Source organism: Osmerus eperlanus, chromosome 6 (assembly GCF_963692335.1).
Source record: "Osmerus eperlanus chromosome 6, fOsmEpe2.1, whole genome shotgun sequence".
NCBI classification, from domain to species: domain Eukaryota; kingdom Metazoa; phylum Chordata; class Actinopteri; order Osmeriformes; family Osmeridae; genus Osmerus; species Osmerus eperlanus.
In genome coordinates this window covers 1,951,541-1,967,352 of record NC_085023.1, presented here as the reverse complement: position 1 = coordinate 1,967,352, position 15,812 = coordinate 1,951,541, and the positions used below count along the sequence as shown (strand labels likewise).

Sequence of the window (15,812 nt, the reverse complement as noted above, 5' to 3'; positions counted from 1 at the left end):
GACGGGCCCGGAGACCGGCATGGCCAGGCTTTCTAAGAATGGATGTGACACTCCCAGCATACCCTGTGGGGGAGGGAGGAACATCTGAGCTGTGGGTCAATCCATGCCAAGCCATTTCAGGCTATGCAGGACTCTACTGGCCCTTTGAAGCCTGAGTATTGCAGTAGAATGGCTGTCCTTGGTTTGTACACCAAGATGGCCAATTTGGGAAGATCTAATTTAATTCAACTGGTTAATTCACTACACCATAGACAAATGAATCAAAGAATAGAAAAATAAATATTTAAAAAGATACAATTACCATATGTTTACTGTAAATATGCCTACAATGAACACAAGATATACTGTAAAAATATAAACATGATTACCCTCTTTAAAGGGGGTAATACCAGCCTAATGGGGACTGGTGCCAAGGCATCTGACCTCTGACCCCTACCCCCAGATCCCACCCGGCACCAACCTAACACAGACTAGACTGCAACCAACCAGAGCCCTCCACACCCGGAACCAGCCCCTCTGCCCTGTCATTAAACCAGCCAACACCAGGACATCACAACATGAGGACACTAAACTGGAGGTTTGACCTTAGAGAAACAATGAAGCTCCACTGCCAAGTAGCTTCTGCACAGAGCTATCATTACTGTGTGTGCACGCATCAGTTCCTCCACGTGTGTGTGTGTTTGGGTGTGTGTATGTATCGTGTATGTGTATGTACTCTATGTGTATGTGAGTGTATGTTCTGAATGTGTATGTATATGTGTGTATGTGTGTGTGTATGTCTTATATTTTGAAGCGGCGTATAGCCCGGTTTTAGTACAAAAAAGACTGGCTTCGCCCCAAGATCTCTACAGGCCGTGCAGCTAATTTAATGCTCAACACTGGAACGGGGGCTTATTGAAAGAGGAATTATTTACTGTGTCGTCTCAGTTACACTATCAGGGCTTGGAAATACAGTGACTTGCTAATGTAGGCAAATGGCTAGTAGAACATAACATTTCATAATAATTTCAGTAAATCAAACAGCTGCAAGACCCAGTGAAATACAGCTAGCAAACCAACGTTAGCTAGCATCGCTAACAACATTGGATAATTCAACTTCGGTAGGCTATCCGCAGAATTTGCAATTTAGCTAAACTTATACTATATCTAAAATATTTTTTTAGACATAACAATGGATTTTGCCACGTATGGACATATTATCCACAACCAAAGTGTGTTACAGCATGCTGTAAGATCGCGTATAGCCTACAAGTGCATAGCTTGGTATCATTGTTCCCGTATCAACTGCGGCATATATTTCAGTGCGGGCTAAAATTCGATTTACAAACACAAAGCTCGCATTCTGGTGCAGTAGCGGTGTCAGGGGGGGGGGGGCGGGGGGGGCCACCGCCACCCTGAGAAAATTGCTGGCCCCCCACTGGTCCCCCCCATCGCCAGTCGCATATTGTCCGTGATCCAGATATATATTTGTTTTTCATTAATGGAAAACGGTATTTCAACTTTACTGTAGGACAAATCTAGCCTGGCTCTGCCCTCCTACGTAGTTCCGATCAATTTTCATTTTGCTTCTGTACTAGGTCTGGGATTTCGGTGTATTAGTCGCTTTTCAGAAACACATTTTTTGTAGGTCCAATCAGCAAACAGAGGGAGTGGCTGAGAACGATGACGTTGATGTTGTGCACTAGTTTGAGTTGTAGTTCAGTAATAGCGGCGGAGAAAGATGCGAGCGAAGCTATTCGGTCGGTTGTGGCAACGCTGCCAAATATCCATAAGAGATAGCCTAACGGTACATAGAAGCTGAGGGAGCTTATCGTCGATGAAGGCTAGCCCAGTTGGACGCTGTTAAGTGCAGATACCAAGAAAAAAGTCAGTACAAATATTCAATAAACAGTTTTTGAATTTTAAATTACAGTTTTTCTCGATTGCTACACTTCTTTGCAAAACTCTAAACACACCTCTCACTTTAAGACACAATTGTCACCATTATGTCATTTAGAAAACACTGTCGTTGGAATAGTCAACTCAAACCAGCACAATTCAAACACCCTTAACAACCAATTATCCTTGTGTAAGCACTAATGAGCAAAAGTACTCAACAAGCAATCAGGGGTTTGGACTGAATAAAAAGGGCAACAGGTAAGCACACCTGTACTTTGAAATCATGGAAGCAAATGTCAGAAGACGCGGCAGAAATGTCAGAATGAGAGGAGGTGGACAAGGGAGAGGGAGAGGAAGAGGCAGAGGAAGAGGAAGAACATCCATCTCAAATGAGATTCGTGCCACTGTATTGGACCATGTTCTAGTACACAGAATGACAATGAGAGAAGCAGGGCTGAGAGTTCAGCCAAACCTGAGTCGTTTCACTGTTGCGTCGATTGTCCGGACTTTCAGGGATGAAAACAGGTACCATACTATGAAGTTGTACTTTTATGTACTACCGATATCTACCATGAACCTATATGCATTACAGTAAAAGAAGTAGAAAATACAAGAAATTGACATGAAGTTGAGTATTTACAGTATATTGTCAATGTGTGACAATGTCAAACACTGTTGTTTGTTTGCAGAATTGAAAGACAACCAGTTGGTGGTGGTAGACCAAGTATGTTTAGTGATGCCCAAGTCAATGCCATCGTGAACATGGTTTTGGAAAACAACCTCATACGCCTCAGAGAAATCCAGGAAAGAATAATTGAAGACAATGACACATTCCAAAATATAGAGTGTCAGCATTTCAACAATTGATCGCATCCTTCAGCGCAACCATATGCGCATGAAACAAGTGTACAGAGTTCCATTTGAAAGGAACTCCGAGAGAGTAAAAGAGCTGCGTTTTCAATATGCCCAGGTATGTGTTTACATATTCCATAAATTGTGTGTAAATATCAACTATTGGACTGTGTAGACTACATGTTGTAATAGTTTTCATGGCTTACTGTAACAATACCGGATTAGCTGAATTGTAATGTCATCAAATCTCTTACAGACAATACTCCAGCTTGATGCCAGTGACACTTTGCATGAGTTGATATTTGTGGATGAGGCAGGATTCAACCTCACAAAGCGCAGATGAAGAGGGCGAAACATTATTGGCCAAGTGCTCTGGTGGATGGGCCTGGCCAGCGTGGAGGTAATGTTACACTCTGTGCAGCCATCAGCAACCATGGAGTCCTTCACCGCCATGCTACTCTTGGCCCATATAACACACAACGTCTTCTGTCTTTTCTGGATGGCCTACGGGACGCGCTTTTTCAACATGCCCAGAGAGAAGTGCAGCCTTGTTACAGTTTTTCTCGATTGCTAACACACAAAAATTGTATGTGTAAGCCATCCCCACGAAACCATTTTGCCAAATCCCAGCAGAAAGACCATATACCCCAGTCTTTAAACACAATTTACCCTTTTTGACACATTTCTCAGGTTCATTCACACTTCTTTGCAAAAGTCTAAACACACCTCTTACTTTAAGACACAATTATCACCATTATGTCATTCAGAAAACACTGCCATTTGATAAGTAAACCCAAAACAGCGCAATTCAAACACCCTTAACAACCAATTATCGATGTGTAAGCACTAACAAGCAAATATACTCATCAAGCAATCAGGGGTTTGGAATGAATACAAAGGTAAGCTCATCTGTACTTTGAAATCATGGATGCAAATATCAGAAGAAAATGAATAATTGTCCAAATGAGAGGTGGACAAGGGAGAGGAAGAGGCAGAGGAAGAAGAACAACAATCTCAAATGAGATCCATGCCACACTATGACAGAAATCCCTATGACAGAACAACCTTCTCCAAGCCATGGAAGAAGTTTGTGGGGACATTGCTCTTGAGTCTTGTCATGGATGGCTCAGGCATTCAGGGGCATTTTCCCTGCTGTTTGGCTAGAGAAAACATTGCCTGTGATGTTGAGGAAAATCTCTGGCCTGACCCTGGTCAGAGATAGGATGCTGACCCACAATGAACAGTACTGTACTCAAGCTCTGTTACCCAGGTAAAAATTATTTGTTTATTTCCTTGTTTTCTTAGCCTTTGTTCCCCAAATTACAATTTACAGCAATACATTTGTGTTGTTGACTAACAGTACTACTATTTGTATACTGTGACCACTACAGTAACAATAGCTCAAAATGCAATTGCTGTATAATGTAAATAGAAAATAAACAGCCTGTAAGAAGGACAATTGCAGTAATTGTGAGTTTTATGACATCATGTCAAACTCATGAGGTGGAATATATCTAAAATTCAGGGACACGTTATAGTCAATGGTTCATGAAAACCTTTTTATAATAGTGTTTTCAATTCCTCTCAGCAGTGTGTAAAGGGTATTCAGAAGGTTGATTTTATTTGAGGGCTTTGTGTGTATTTTGAATGCAAAGTTAGGTTTATACGACAGATAATATAGTTTTGACTACAGTGTTTGATTTTGGGTCAACAGTCAAGGGTTTGGCCAAAACTGTTTAAGTATGAAGATGTGTGTTTAGAGTTTAGAGAAAACACAGTACACATTCAAGAAATGTGTCTTAGCAATTGAGAAAAACTATTTAAAGTAGGCAACCTAGCTTATGTTGGTTAGCTACAGTAGTTAGTCTAAGTAGCTAGTGCTAGTTAAATTCGGTATTTTGGGAGGGCTGACTGTCTTGCTAGCTAATTTAGACAAACGAAAGGTTACTTCAGTCTAGAGAGTAGCCAATTACTAACTTACGCAATTCGGGCCGATCACAACGAGAGCGTATTTTTAAAACATTGCACTTAAAACCCCATTGTTTGCTATGGTACGTCAGTACAGCTCTGTTAAATTCCATGGGCCCTATCTTGCACCAAGCGCAATTGACTTTGTCAACGACGCAAGTTCCAAGTTCATTCCTAGTTTGCACTCGACGCAAAGCGGACTTTTCCCTCCATAGACGCACGTCGGTAGATTAGGGAATGACCTTGCGCTCCCGGGGGCGGTTCAGCGAAAAAAGGAGGCGTGTTCCGGCGCAAACGTTCCCTGGTGCTATTTTGCAGTTTCAGAAAAACAATGGCGCGTTATTCAGATGCTATTTTAAGGGCGCATGCTTGGCCCGTGCACACTGCTGGAGAGGTCAGGGGCCTCATGTATAAAGGATTGCACAGCTTTCATACCAGAAGATGGCGTACGGCCAAAACTCGAAAAGTACCTACGTACAGACATATTCACATGTATAAAACCGGTCGTACGCCAGGTCCTGCGCACCTTTCCTTTATAAATCACAATCAACGTGAGATTGACCGCATCGTCTACAATTATTTGGGCAAATTACGTAGTTTTTACTATTTTTCAGATATAATTGTAACATAGGTATACTTTCTATTATGTAACTAAATGAGAACAAAACATAACATTTAGAGGCCCCATGCCCACCTCTCTGACCTCTCTGTTGGTGCCCATGCCCACCTCTCTGACCTCTCTGTTGGTGCCCATGCCCACCTCTCTGACCTCTCTGTTGGTGCCCATGCCCACCTCTCTGACCTCTCTGTTGGTGCCCATGCCCACCTCTCTGACCTCTCTGTTGGTGCCCATGCCCACCTCTCTGACCTCTCTGTTGGTGCCCATGCCCACCTCTCTGACTTGTCTGTTGGTGCCCATGCCCACCTCTCTGACTTGTCTGTTGGTGCCCATGCCCCCCTCTCTGACTTGTCTGTTGGTGCCCATGCCCACCTCTATGACTTGTCTGTTGGTGCCCATGCCCACCTCTCTGACCTCTCTGTTGGTGCCCATGCCCACCTCTCTGACCTCTCTGTTGGTGCCCATGCCCACCCCTCTGACCTCTCTGTTGGTGCCCATGCCCACCTCTCTGACCTCTCTGTTGGTGCCCATGCCCACCCCTCTGACCTCTCTGTTGGTGCCCATGCCCACCTCTCTGACTTGTCTGTTGGTGCCCATGCCCACCTCTCTGACCTGTCTGTTGGTGCCCATACCCACCTCTCTGACCTCTCTGTTGGTGCCCATGCCCACCTCTCTGACTTGTCTGTTGGTGCCCATGCCCACCCCTCTGACCTCTCTGTTGGTGCCCATGCCCACCCCTCTGACCTCTCTGTTGACCTCTCTCATGCCCACCTCTCTGACGGATCCCTTGTCCACGAGCTCTTCCTATTCCTTGCTGTCTATCCTCCTATGTTGAAAGAAATTGCCAGTGTTTACGCCCCCACGTTTACGTATATCTAATGACCAATTGTGGTTACCCCAATCTGAAATCAAGTAGCAATAACGAGTATTCATCATGTGTGGTTAATTTATATGTTCGTACAAAAACACATTTTATTTCTGTAGTTCTCAAAATCAATATACTGTTTATTGCTGAAATGAAAATATATAGGTTTACCAAACGGTTCAGTGATTAACCATTAAGATCAGTTGGATTAAGTGTTGGTCAAATGTATTTACGCAAATTAGATGAGAAGCATATCAAAAGTATTGTGAGCATTGCATTGTGAAAGACAATTACTTCATATGAAATATATTTCTTTGATGACACACTGATTAGGTGTGGTGAAAAAGTGATTGTGTAATTTTGTGCATTGTACTTTGTCAATTGAACATGTGATTACATGTTTGAAAAAACAGACTTTTTGATGATCTGCTTTGAGTTTTGTACTAACAGTTGTGAGATTTTACCACATACTTGTGAAAATAATACCAAAGCGAATAAAAAAAACTGTAAGTGGTGGCGGATTAAACAGAAGGCTATATAGCATTTCCCGTTTTGGGTTTTGGCATTTTGATGTGATCATCCACATTAATGATCAAACTTTTATTTTTATGTTTTTTTGAATAGTCAACGTCATAAACGTAGTATTGGAAACTTTATTTTGTAATGTTTGGTGAGTTTCGGCACTTTTCAGTTAGAATTCGCTACGTTACAGAGCCAGACAAGACTTTGCGGACGGTACGCACATTCTCACGTCTGCTCGAAAGTTTCCGTGACGGTCCGCACATTCTCACGTCAAGTAAATCTTTATACATCACAAAGTGTGCGTGAAAACCGGCGTACGCAAGCTTTTTGTGCGTACGCAACGTTTATACATGAGGCCCCTGGGTCTTCTTCCTGCGAAGCTACGTTACATTGTTTTGATTTATTGTATGGCTGTGTTACATTTCTTTCATGTCAATGATTAAAAAGATTTTCATGAGAAATCTCTGTATGTGAACTTGATTTGTAACAATTGTGGCAATTTCCTCCCACGCCTGTTTAACCAAAATTAATTTGGGTGGGTTTGTTCTCCCATCCCAATCAGAATCAGAATCAGAATTCGGTTTATTCGCCATGTATGTTACACAAACACAGAATTTACTGTTTCAGGAAGGTGCAAACAATAAACATATACAGGTCTTAAATTAATTAAAAAAGTACAATGGTTAAACTAATTCTAAGAACTAAACAATTAAAAAATATAACAATTAAAAAAATAAAATGTAGGTATATAAAAATAAGACTGAGAATTTGAACGCGCCTGCTCTTAAAGGGAATGTGAGATGATACTCTGATTGGTTTATTGCACGTTACGCCCAAACCACACCCATTAGTAATGTAGCTACTTCAGACCAACCCATTTCAGATTTGTGCCACGCGCAAAGTCATTTATCCCGCCGGTATAATAGCAACTTGCGTTTCAGATAGTTTAAAATAGGGCCCATAATCTTTTACGAACCGCTACGAACCGCTGTGAACCGCTCCTGGCGTGCGCCTGGCAAATCCCCTGTTATAATAGCAATCCGCCGTGGAACAAGCGCGCCTGCTTTTAAAGGGAATGTGAGATGACGCTCTCAGTGTTTCCCCTACCATTATATTAGAGGGGCGCCCCGCCCCCCCCCAACGGCACCCCCCGCCCGCCCTGGAAGGTCAAGTTAATAAAAAAAATAAAAAAAGATTATACATTTATTTTTTTATATATATAGCGCCCGATCACAAAATAAGTCATTTAAGGTTACCTTTCCTATAACACAGGTCTATAGCTTGCTCTTTTATTAAACAAACTAAATGGCCTTATGTTATTTATCTTATTGACACGACGGCATGTCATTTCTGTCTCTACATGGTCCATGACCCAAGCCAGGTGACCTCGGCTAGGTGACCTCGGAGAGAAGCAGCCAGCATCCTTCAGGCTATACCACCCTGCCCTCCTGCGCCCTCATCCCTCCATCTCTGGTAGGGAGCCAGGCACCGCTCCTCACACACCAGAATCATCCACCTGCATCTCTCCTCCTCATCCATCCACCTTATCTATCCATCTGTCTTGCTGGCCTATCTGTGTCAGCAGATTCATGACAGGGAGATTGTTCTTTCATGTAAAAAGTGACATTATTGTGATGAGCCTGATTCTCATGCAGGAAGACAAATTGGTTGAGCTCAGTGGTAGAGCATTTGACTGCAGTTCTGGAGGTCACAGGTTCACATATTTACAGCATTTGACTGCAGTTCTGGAGGTCACAGGTTCACATATTTACAGGCTGTCGTCCTGGCTCTCCTGACCTGTCTGTGAGATGCCCACAGACCAGCCCTCCCTCATCCTCACGACAGCCCCGGAACAGCCCTGCTAATGTGTGGTCATCCTGTGGTCGACACCAGAACCTTCTGGATCGCAAAGTGTTCTCCACAGTGACGCAACGGTACAGAGAGGGAGAGAGAGGGAGAGAGGGAAATTGAGAGGGAGAGAGAGATGGGGAGGGAGGGAGGGAGGGAAGGTGGGAGGGGGTAACAGTAAGAATGACAGACGGTAAATGAGAGATAAAAAAAGAGCGATTGAGAAAGAAAGATAGAGAACGAAAAAGGGAGAGTGAGTAAGAGACTGATAAAAGAGGGAGAGTTCTTTAACAAATGCCAGTGTCGAGGTCACGTCAAAAGACCTCTAAGAGGATGAAAAGATGATAAGATGAATGCCCGAGTCAGTAACTCCACCCACCCCAACATCCTCAGTGAGAGAGAGACCTCTACACATCCTCTAGACTTCTACACCTCCATAGCTGTTTTTTTTTCCAGGCCGCAGTATTGATGAGTCAGTTAAAGAACAATCAGCTGGTATATTACAGCCCTTCACCAGAATCTAAAAGTTAAAGTTAAGCTGTTTGTCTCTGGTGCAGGGAGAAGATAGCATCTGGAGAAAGAGAGAGAGCGAGAGAGAGATGAAGGTTAAGGATGAAGGGAGAGAAGGAGAGAAGGAGGGCGAGAGATGAGACGGAGAAACAGAGGAGGGGGGGAGAAAGAGGGAAAGAGGGAAAGAGGGAGAAAGAACATCAGACAGAGAACGTGAGCGAGAGAGATAGAGGGAGGAGGGAGGGATGTAGGGGGAGCCAGAGGAGAACGTGAAGAGCAAGAGACATGTGGAGAGGTAGAGAGGGGAACGGAGACAGGAGGGGACGATCCCGCTACGGGGAGGAAGAGGAGGGGACGGCTTTATCATCCCGCTACGGGGAGGAAGAGGAGGGGACGGCTTTATCATCCCACTACGGGGAGGAAGAGGAGGGCAAGGGGGAGGTAGAGGGGGAGGAAGAGGAGGGGGGAAGGGGGACTCTGAGTGAGGCAGATAAGGCAGATAAAGGGCCTGTGTTCCAACCTGATGAGAGGTGATGTGAAACAGCATTAAAACAGGCTGTCCATGGCCTCCCCAGACTGGGAGTGGTTATTCATCTCACCCAACAGTGCGGCAGCAGAGAAGACAGGGTTCAGAGAGGTCCTTCAGGGACAGGAGAGGAGGAGAGAGGAAGTGAGATATGAAGAGGTGTGATTAGATTAGATTAGAGAGGAGGAGGAGAGAGAGGAGGAGAGAGTTAGGAGGAGGTGAAGTGAGGATGAAGAAATGTTGGACTCACTTGTAGGTGTGTGCGTTGTGCTGCGCTGCGTCTGGGAATCCCAGCATGCCACACACCACCCTGCTACTGTTCAGACTCCAACCCAGGTCGCACACCTGTCTCCATCTCCCAGCATGCTTCACTTCCACCACACCCTCTGTGATCAGGGAGCTCCTCTTGGTTGCCATGAGGATGGGTCGCAGACGCACTTCCTGGATACGCACCTTACTGGAGCCCTGAAGTGGGTGGCACAAGGGGCAAGGATTCAAGGTCACAAAGGTCTCAGTCAAGGACCACCAATCAGCTAAAATAAACATGTTGCCCAGTGATAATATATGTGTTACGTGTGACAAGCTTCAAGGAAAATGTCCACCTAGTTGGACAATAAAAAAATTATATTCTAGTCTAGTCACGTCTAGTCTAGTCTGTTCTGTTCTGTTGTAGTCCAGTCTGGGGTCCTGGTCCCATCAGCGTACCGAGTGCTGGAGATGCTGCCTGCGTGGCATCTCTGGGGGGTGTCCGTTCCCCTGGTAGGCCTGCCCCCGGCGGCCTGCCAAGATGCTCTGCCACTGGGGTGAGGGGCTGACGTTGGGCCTGAGGGCGATGGAGTGGCCCCTGCGTGAGCCTGTCTGGTCCAGCCGGCGCTCGGGGGTGCACACCACGCCCAGGTCCTCGCCGTGCTTGCAGTCGTGCACGCCCCAGCCGTTGTGCTTGCACTCCTTCAGACTCTTCTCCAAGCCCTCACAGCGCACGTTGTCCATCCAGATGGGGCCTGGGAAGCACCAAGGTCAGGTGGCTATAGATACCTACACATATCTATGATGTCTATGGTTAGATACCTACACATATCTATGATGTCTATGGTTAGATACCTACACATATCTATGATGTCTATGGCTAGATACCTACACATATCTATGATGTCTATGGCTAGATACCTACACATATCTATGATGTCTATGGCTAGATACCTACACATATCTATGATGTCTATGGTTAGATACCTACACATATCTATGATGTCTATGGCTAGATACCTACACATATCTATGATGTCTATGGTTAGATACCTACACATATCTATGATGTCTATGGTTAGATACCTACACATATCTATGATGTCTATGGTTAGATACCTACACATATCTATGATGTCTATGGTTAGATACCTACACATATCTATGATGTCTATGGTTAGATACCTACACATATCTATGATGTCTATGGCTAGATACCTACACATATCTATGATGTCTATGGCTAGATACCTACACATATCTATGATGTCTATGGCTAGATACCTACACATATCTATGATGTCTATGGCTAGATACCTACACATATCTATGATGTCTATGGCTAGATACCTACACATATCTATGATGTCTATGGCTAGATACCTACACATATCTATGATGTCTATGGTTAGATACCTACACATATCTATGATGTCTATGGCTAGATACCTACACATATCTATGATGTCTATGGCTAGATACCTACACATATCTATGATGTCTATGGTTAGATACCTACACATATCTATGATGTCTATGGCTAGATACCTACACATATCTATGATGTCTATGGCTAGATACCTACACATATCTATGATGTCTATGGCTAGATACCTACACATATCTATGATGTCTATGGTTAGATACCTACACATATCTATGATGTCTATGGTTAGATACCTACACATATCTATGATGTCTATGGCTAGATACCTACACATATCTATGATGTCTATGGCTAGATACCTACACATATCTATGATGTCTATGGCTAGATACCTACACATATCTATGATGTCTATGGTTAGATACCTACACATATCTATGATGTCTATGGCTAGATACCTACACATATCTATGATGTCTATGGTTAGATACCTACACATATCTATGATGTCTATGGTTAGATACCTACACATATCTATGATGTCTATGGCTAGATACCTACACATATCTATGATGTCTATGGCTAGATACCTACACATATCTATGATGTCTATGGCTAGATACCTACACATATCTATGATGTCTATGGCTAGATACCTACACATATCTATGATGTCTATGGCTAGATACCTACACATATCCATGATGTCTATGAATAGATACCTACACATATCATCCATCTCTGTATCACTAGCATGACTACCATTGGGGACAAAGGAAAGGTTGAGATTTGGATGATTGTCACAGGCTACATTAAGGTATGTTAGATATGACTTTGTTAGAGGGAGAGACCATAGGAACAATATCAGATATAAGATATGGCATTTTTGAAAGTTGCCTGTGTGATATGGCTCTTCTATGGGGCCCTAATAAGGTATATTAGATCTTTATTTAACCAACCCCAATATATTAACATAACAAAAAGGATTTCTTCAATTGCTCTGATATTTGTTCTTGCATTTAGGTTAGCTCATCTGATTATAGGCAGTCAGGACGACTTTGCTGTAATAACACAGGGTCCATAAGCCGCCTTTCAAGCCTTTAAACACTACTTGACTTTAACAGGCTCGCTGATTTAGCATGCGACGCTTGCGAAGGTAGGCTACGTTTAGTAAACAAATGCACCGTAGCCTATTCCATACCCGGGGCCAAGAGCAATGGGGACTTGAGCGCCCGCGCGGCCGTGCTACCCCTCGCCCTTCCCTTTAATTAGAATTTAAAGGGGGCAGTAAAGAAGCGCCATAAAGTATGGGAAGTGTAACAGCATCCTGGCAAGGCAAAGCTGTCATTACTGTAAAACAAATGCTCCGCTCTCTCTCGCGCCCGCGCGTATTTATCGCCATGCCAGCCTGCTACCGACCGGCCCTAATGAGGACTGCTCCAGAATCCCATAAGTTATCTTTGTTTCTTCATGGCTGGTGAGTCAGAGGAGCAGTTATTTTTGCATCTTAATTGGTGTTCTCCGACACGTTTGGCTGCTACCATGGAAATGGCGTGTGGGTAGACCTATGTTTGTTCTGTGTAATTGGAAAGGTACGAGTTTGAAGATCAGAGTCGGGCTATATCCAGAATGGCACAGCTAGCAGAGCCAATTATTTATTAATCAGTTCAGTTCAAGAGAATGAACCAGTGAATGGACCATTGAATGGACTAGTGAATACGTTTTTGAATGTGGCTATCTGGACTGGTGATACTCTCCATAGACTAATTTTGTTTTAGCCTGTATAAGGTGCTCAACTCTTCCTGATGTATCAAGTTAACTTGTAGGCTATCGTGTGAAAGTGTCTAGTTAGTTTGTGGTTTTGGCAAGGGTGTCTACTAGAGACCAGTGAAACTACATTTCTCTGGACCCCTTCATGTAGACATCTGGTTCTGAGCTTTAAAGCCTATCCACTTAGACTCGTGAAGTATTCCCACTCTCACCGTCTCCCTCTCCATATTTAGCGCTGTGCGCCCACGTGATGCCGCTCTGGAAGCCCAGCTCGCGACACACCACGTTAGCCAGTTTGATGTCCACGTCGTCGTCACACACGGTCCCCCACGTGTTGTTGTGCAGAACCTCCACTCGACCCTCGTTAGGTCCGCGGGCAAAGTTTCCAGCCAGGCGCACTTTGGCGGCCGGAGCGCGTGTGGACCTGCGCGGGGACGATGTTGACAGGCGGGGCTCCGCGTGAGCAGGGGAAGAGAAGAGGAAGAGGAGGAGGAGGGAGCTGAATCCGAGGATGAAGATGCGATCCATCGTTCCTGCGTAGCAAAATGCGTCTGTAAAGAGATTAGACAGACATCGGTATGCGCAAAGGAATGTGTCACAGCTAGCGAGTTCAGCTTGGAGGATTGGCCCCTGACTGAGGTGTCAACGAGCTACTATGATTAGGGGTTATTCACGCTGTTAAGGTCCTAAATGATCACATCCATGTCCTTAAAGAGTGGGTCTGGGCAGGTAGCCAATTATCTGTTGAGAAACGTAATTTGCGGGAGTTGACTAAAGGTGCAGATTTTGCTGAGGCATCAGGAAGTACAATGGTGACATCATCTGGACAGAACCAGGAATCAGGACAGAGACGCAGGCTCACCAGGGGGCCTTGCTGCGTGTTGCTTGGCTCGAGGTACATTTGAGCAAGGCGCAGTAACTACATAGAATGTGCTCATTATCTTGTGTTCATTGGCGACTAATTAGTTCTAATGAAGTCATGTTCAGGCAGCTCATATGCTGACTCATATTCTGCAAATACTATACTCTACTCAGCTGTTTTGTCATTTAAACCATTAGGATCCTTTGATCTTTAAAAACTGTATTTTAATTTAGCACAATATATAAAAAAGAATAATACTTTTTTTTAATTAGATGTTTTTGTTCTACCATTGAAACGGCTCTTTAGACAAAAGAACACAAAGCTAAACCACAGAACTACAACTGCATATCACCAACTTAAAAAATGTAGACATATAATTAGCAATATAAAAATGTCTGCTCTCAAACCAAACCTCAAAAGTATATTTGTCACCCTGAGGCAACTGCAGCTCATTTCACCCCCAGACACAGTAACGGACAGAGAAACTAGATGAGAGTTTTGGAGTCCCACTGCAAAAACACCAGACAAGAAACGAGTACAGGTGCAGGTTTATAAGTGAAGCTCTGAGTCACATCTAACATGTCACGTTTTTCTGCTGTCTGACGTTGAACTCCAGGTATCTACAACTCTTTATCTGCAGCTAAACTGTAACACCAACACACTCACATCTCTCTTTTTAATCTAAAGTCTAGCACTGCATATTCAGGTATACTGAATTTACAGACAAGGTGACTACATTAGTTCACAAAGCAAGTGACTACACTAATAAGTTATTTAAAACACAAACCCATGATTATATGTTTGATAATTGTTTGTAGGAAGACCTACTGGTGTTTGTTGAAACACCTGTGGTATTCCTGGCACTCTCTCAGAAACACACCAGAGTGTCTACAAAACCCAACGTTTACTTAGCTGTCAGAGAGCCAGATTAGTAGAGTCATATTCAAAAACAGAGTTCTTAAGACCTGGAAGCCAGAGATAAGCCCATCATAACTGTTTTGACTGTTTATATAGATACTCAGTTAGCTCTGACCCCTCGCAATATCACAGAATATTAAACGTGTTATCATCCAACATGAAGAAAAGAAAATGCTGAGAGTGGAGGCAGAAGTGGAATCTGAGTGGACTCACCTGACAAACAAACAGACAGACCAAGGAGCTCTGACCCTCACTGACTTGGAGTGACTGAGTAGAGGACTATTCCTTCTAGTCAATCCCTCTCTCTATCATTCCTCCTCTCACTCGCTCTCTCCTCCCTCTTTCTTTCATTCTTTCTATGTTCCCTCCCTCCCTTCCTCCGCTCTCTCATCCCTCACCTCCCCTTCCCCTCCCACATCTCTCTCACACACATTCTTACCCTCTCCGTCCCCCAGATGTACAGGGAGTTATGCTTCATGAATCCTGTTCTTGTCCACTCAAATATGCTGACAAGCAGCGTGTTAGTTCGATTTTGAAATTAACACTAAATACAGTTTTGTCTTTTTAGACATATAATTGATATGCTGAATTGATACATATAGTGGATAATGACTTATAATGAGTTTTCCCTGGTACTGTGTGAAGTTTGAATGAGCCTATACTGAATTTCTGTGATTCCTCACACATGTACCACAGGTAGTCTTTTGGGCAGTCTCGCCCTCTCTCTCTCTCTCTCTCTCTCTCTCTCTCTCTCTCTCTCTCTCTCTCTCTCCTCTCCTCTCTCTCTCTCTCTCTCTCTCTCTCTCTCTCTCTCTCTCTCTCTCCTCTCTCTCTCTCTCTCTCTCTCTCTCTCTCTCTCTCTCTCTCTCTCTCTCTCTCTCTCTCTCTCTCTCTCTCTTCTCCTCTCTCTCTCTCTCTCTCTCGCCCTCTCTCTCTCTCCCTCTCTCTCTCTCTCTCTCCTCTCTCCCTCTCTCTCTCTCTCTCTCTCTCTCTCCCCACCCTCTCTCTCTCTCTACCTCTCTCTTTCCCTCTTTCCCCCCC

The 15,812-nt window shown here is 44.0% G+C and overlaps 1 protein-coding gene and 1 long non-coding RNA gene across 2 annotated transcripts in view; one reads left to right on the top strand and one right to left on the bottom strand.

The window, feature by feature from the left end:
• loxl4 (lysyl oxidase-like 4) overlaps positions 1-13,539 on the bottom strand; it is a 37,308-nt gene extending 23,769 nt beyond the window's left edge. The window contains exons 1-3 of the mRNA XM_062462919.1: positions 13,204-13,539; positions 10,294-10,589; positions 9,839-10,053 (exon numbers count right to left, since the gene is read on the bottom strand). Of these exons, the coding sequence (XP_062318903.1) occupies positions 9,839-10,053; positions 10,294-10,589; positions 13,204-13,519 (827 nt within the window). The 5' untranslated portion in view covers positions 13,520-13,539. The remainder of the gene's footprint in view (positions 1-9,838; positions 10,054-10,293; positions 10,590-13,203) is intronic.
• LOC134021879 (uncharacterized) overlaps positions 1-15,812 on the top strand; it is a 317,808-nt gene that overhangs the window by 86,225 nt on the left and 215,771 nt on the right. The window lies entirely within an intron of this gene.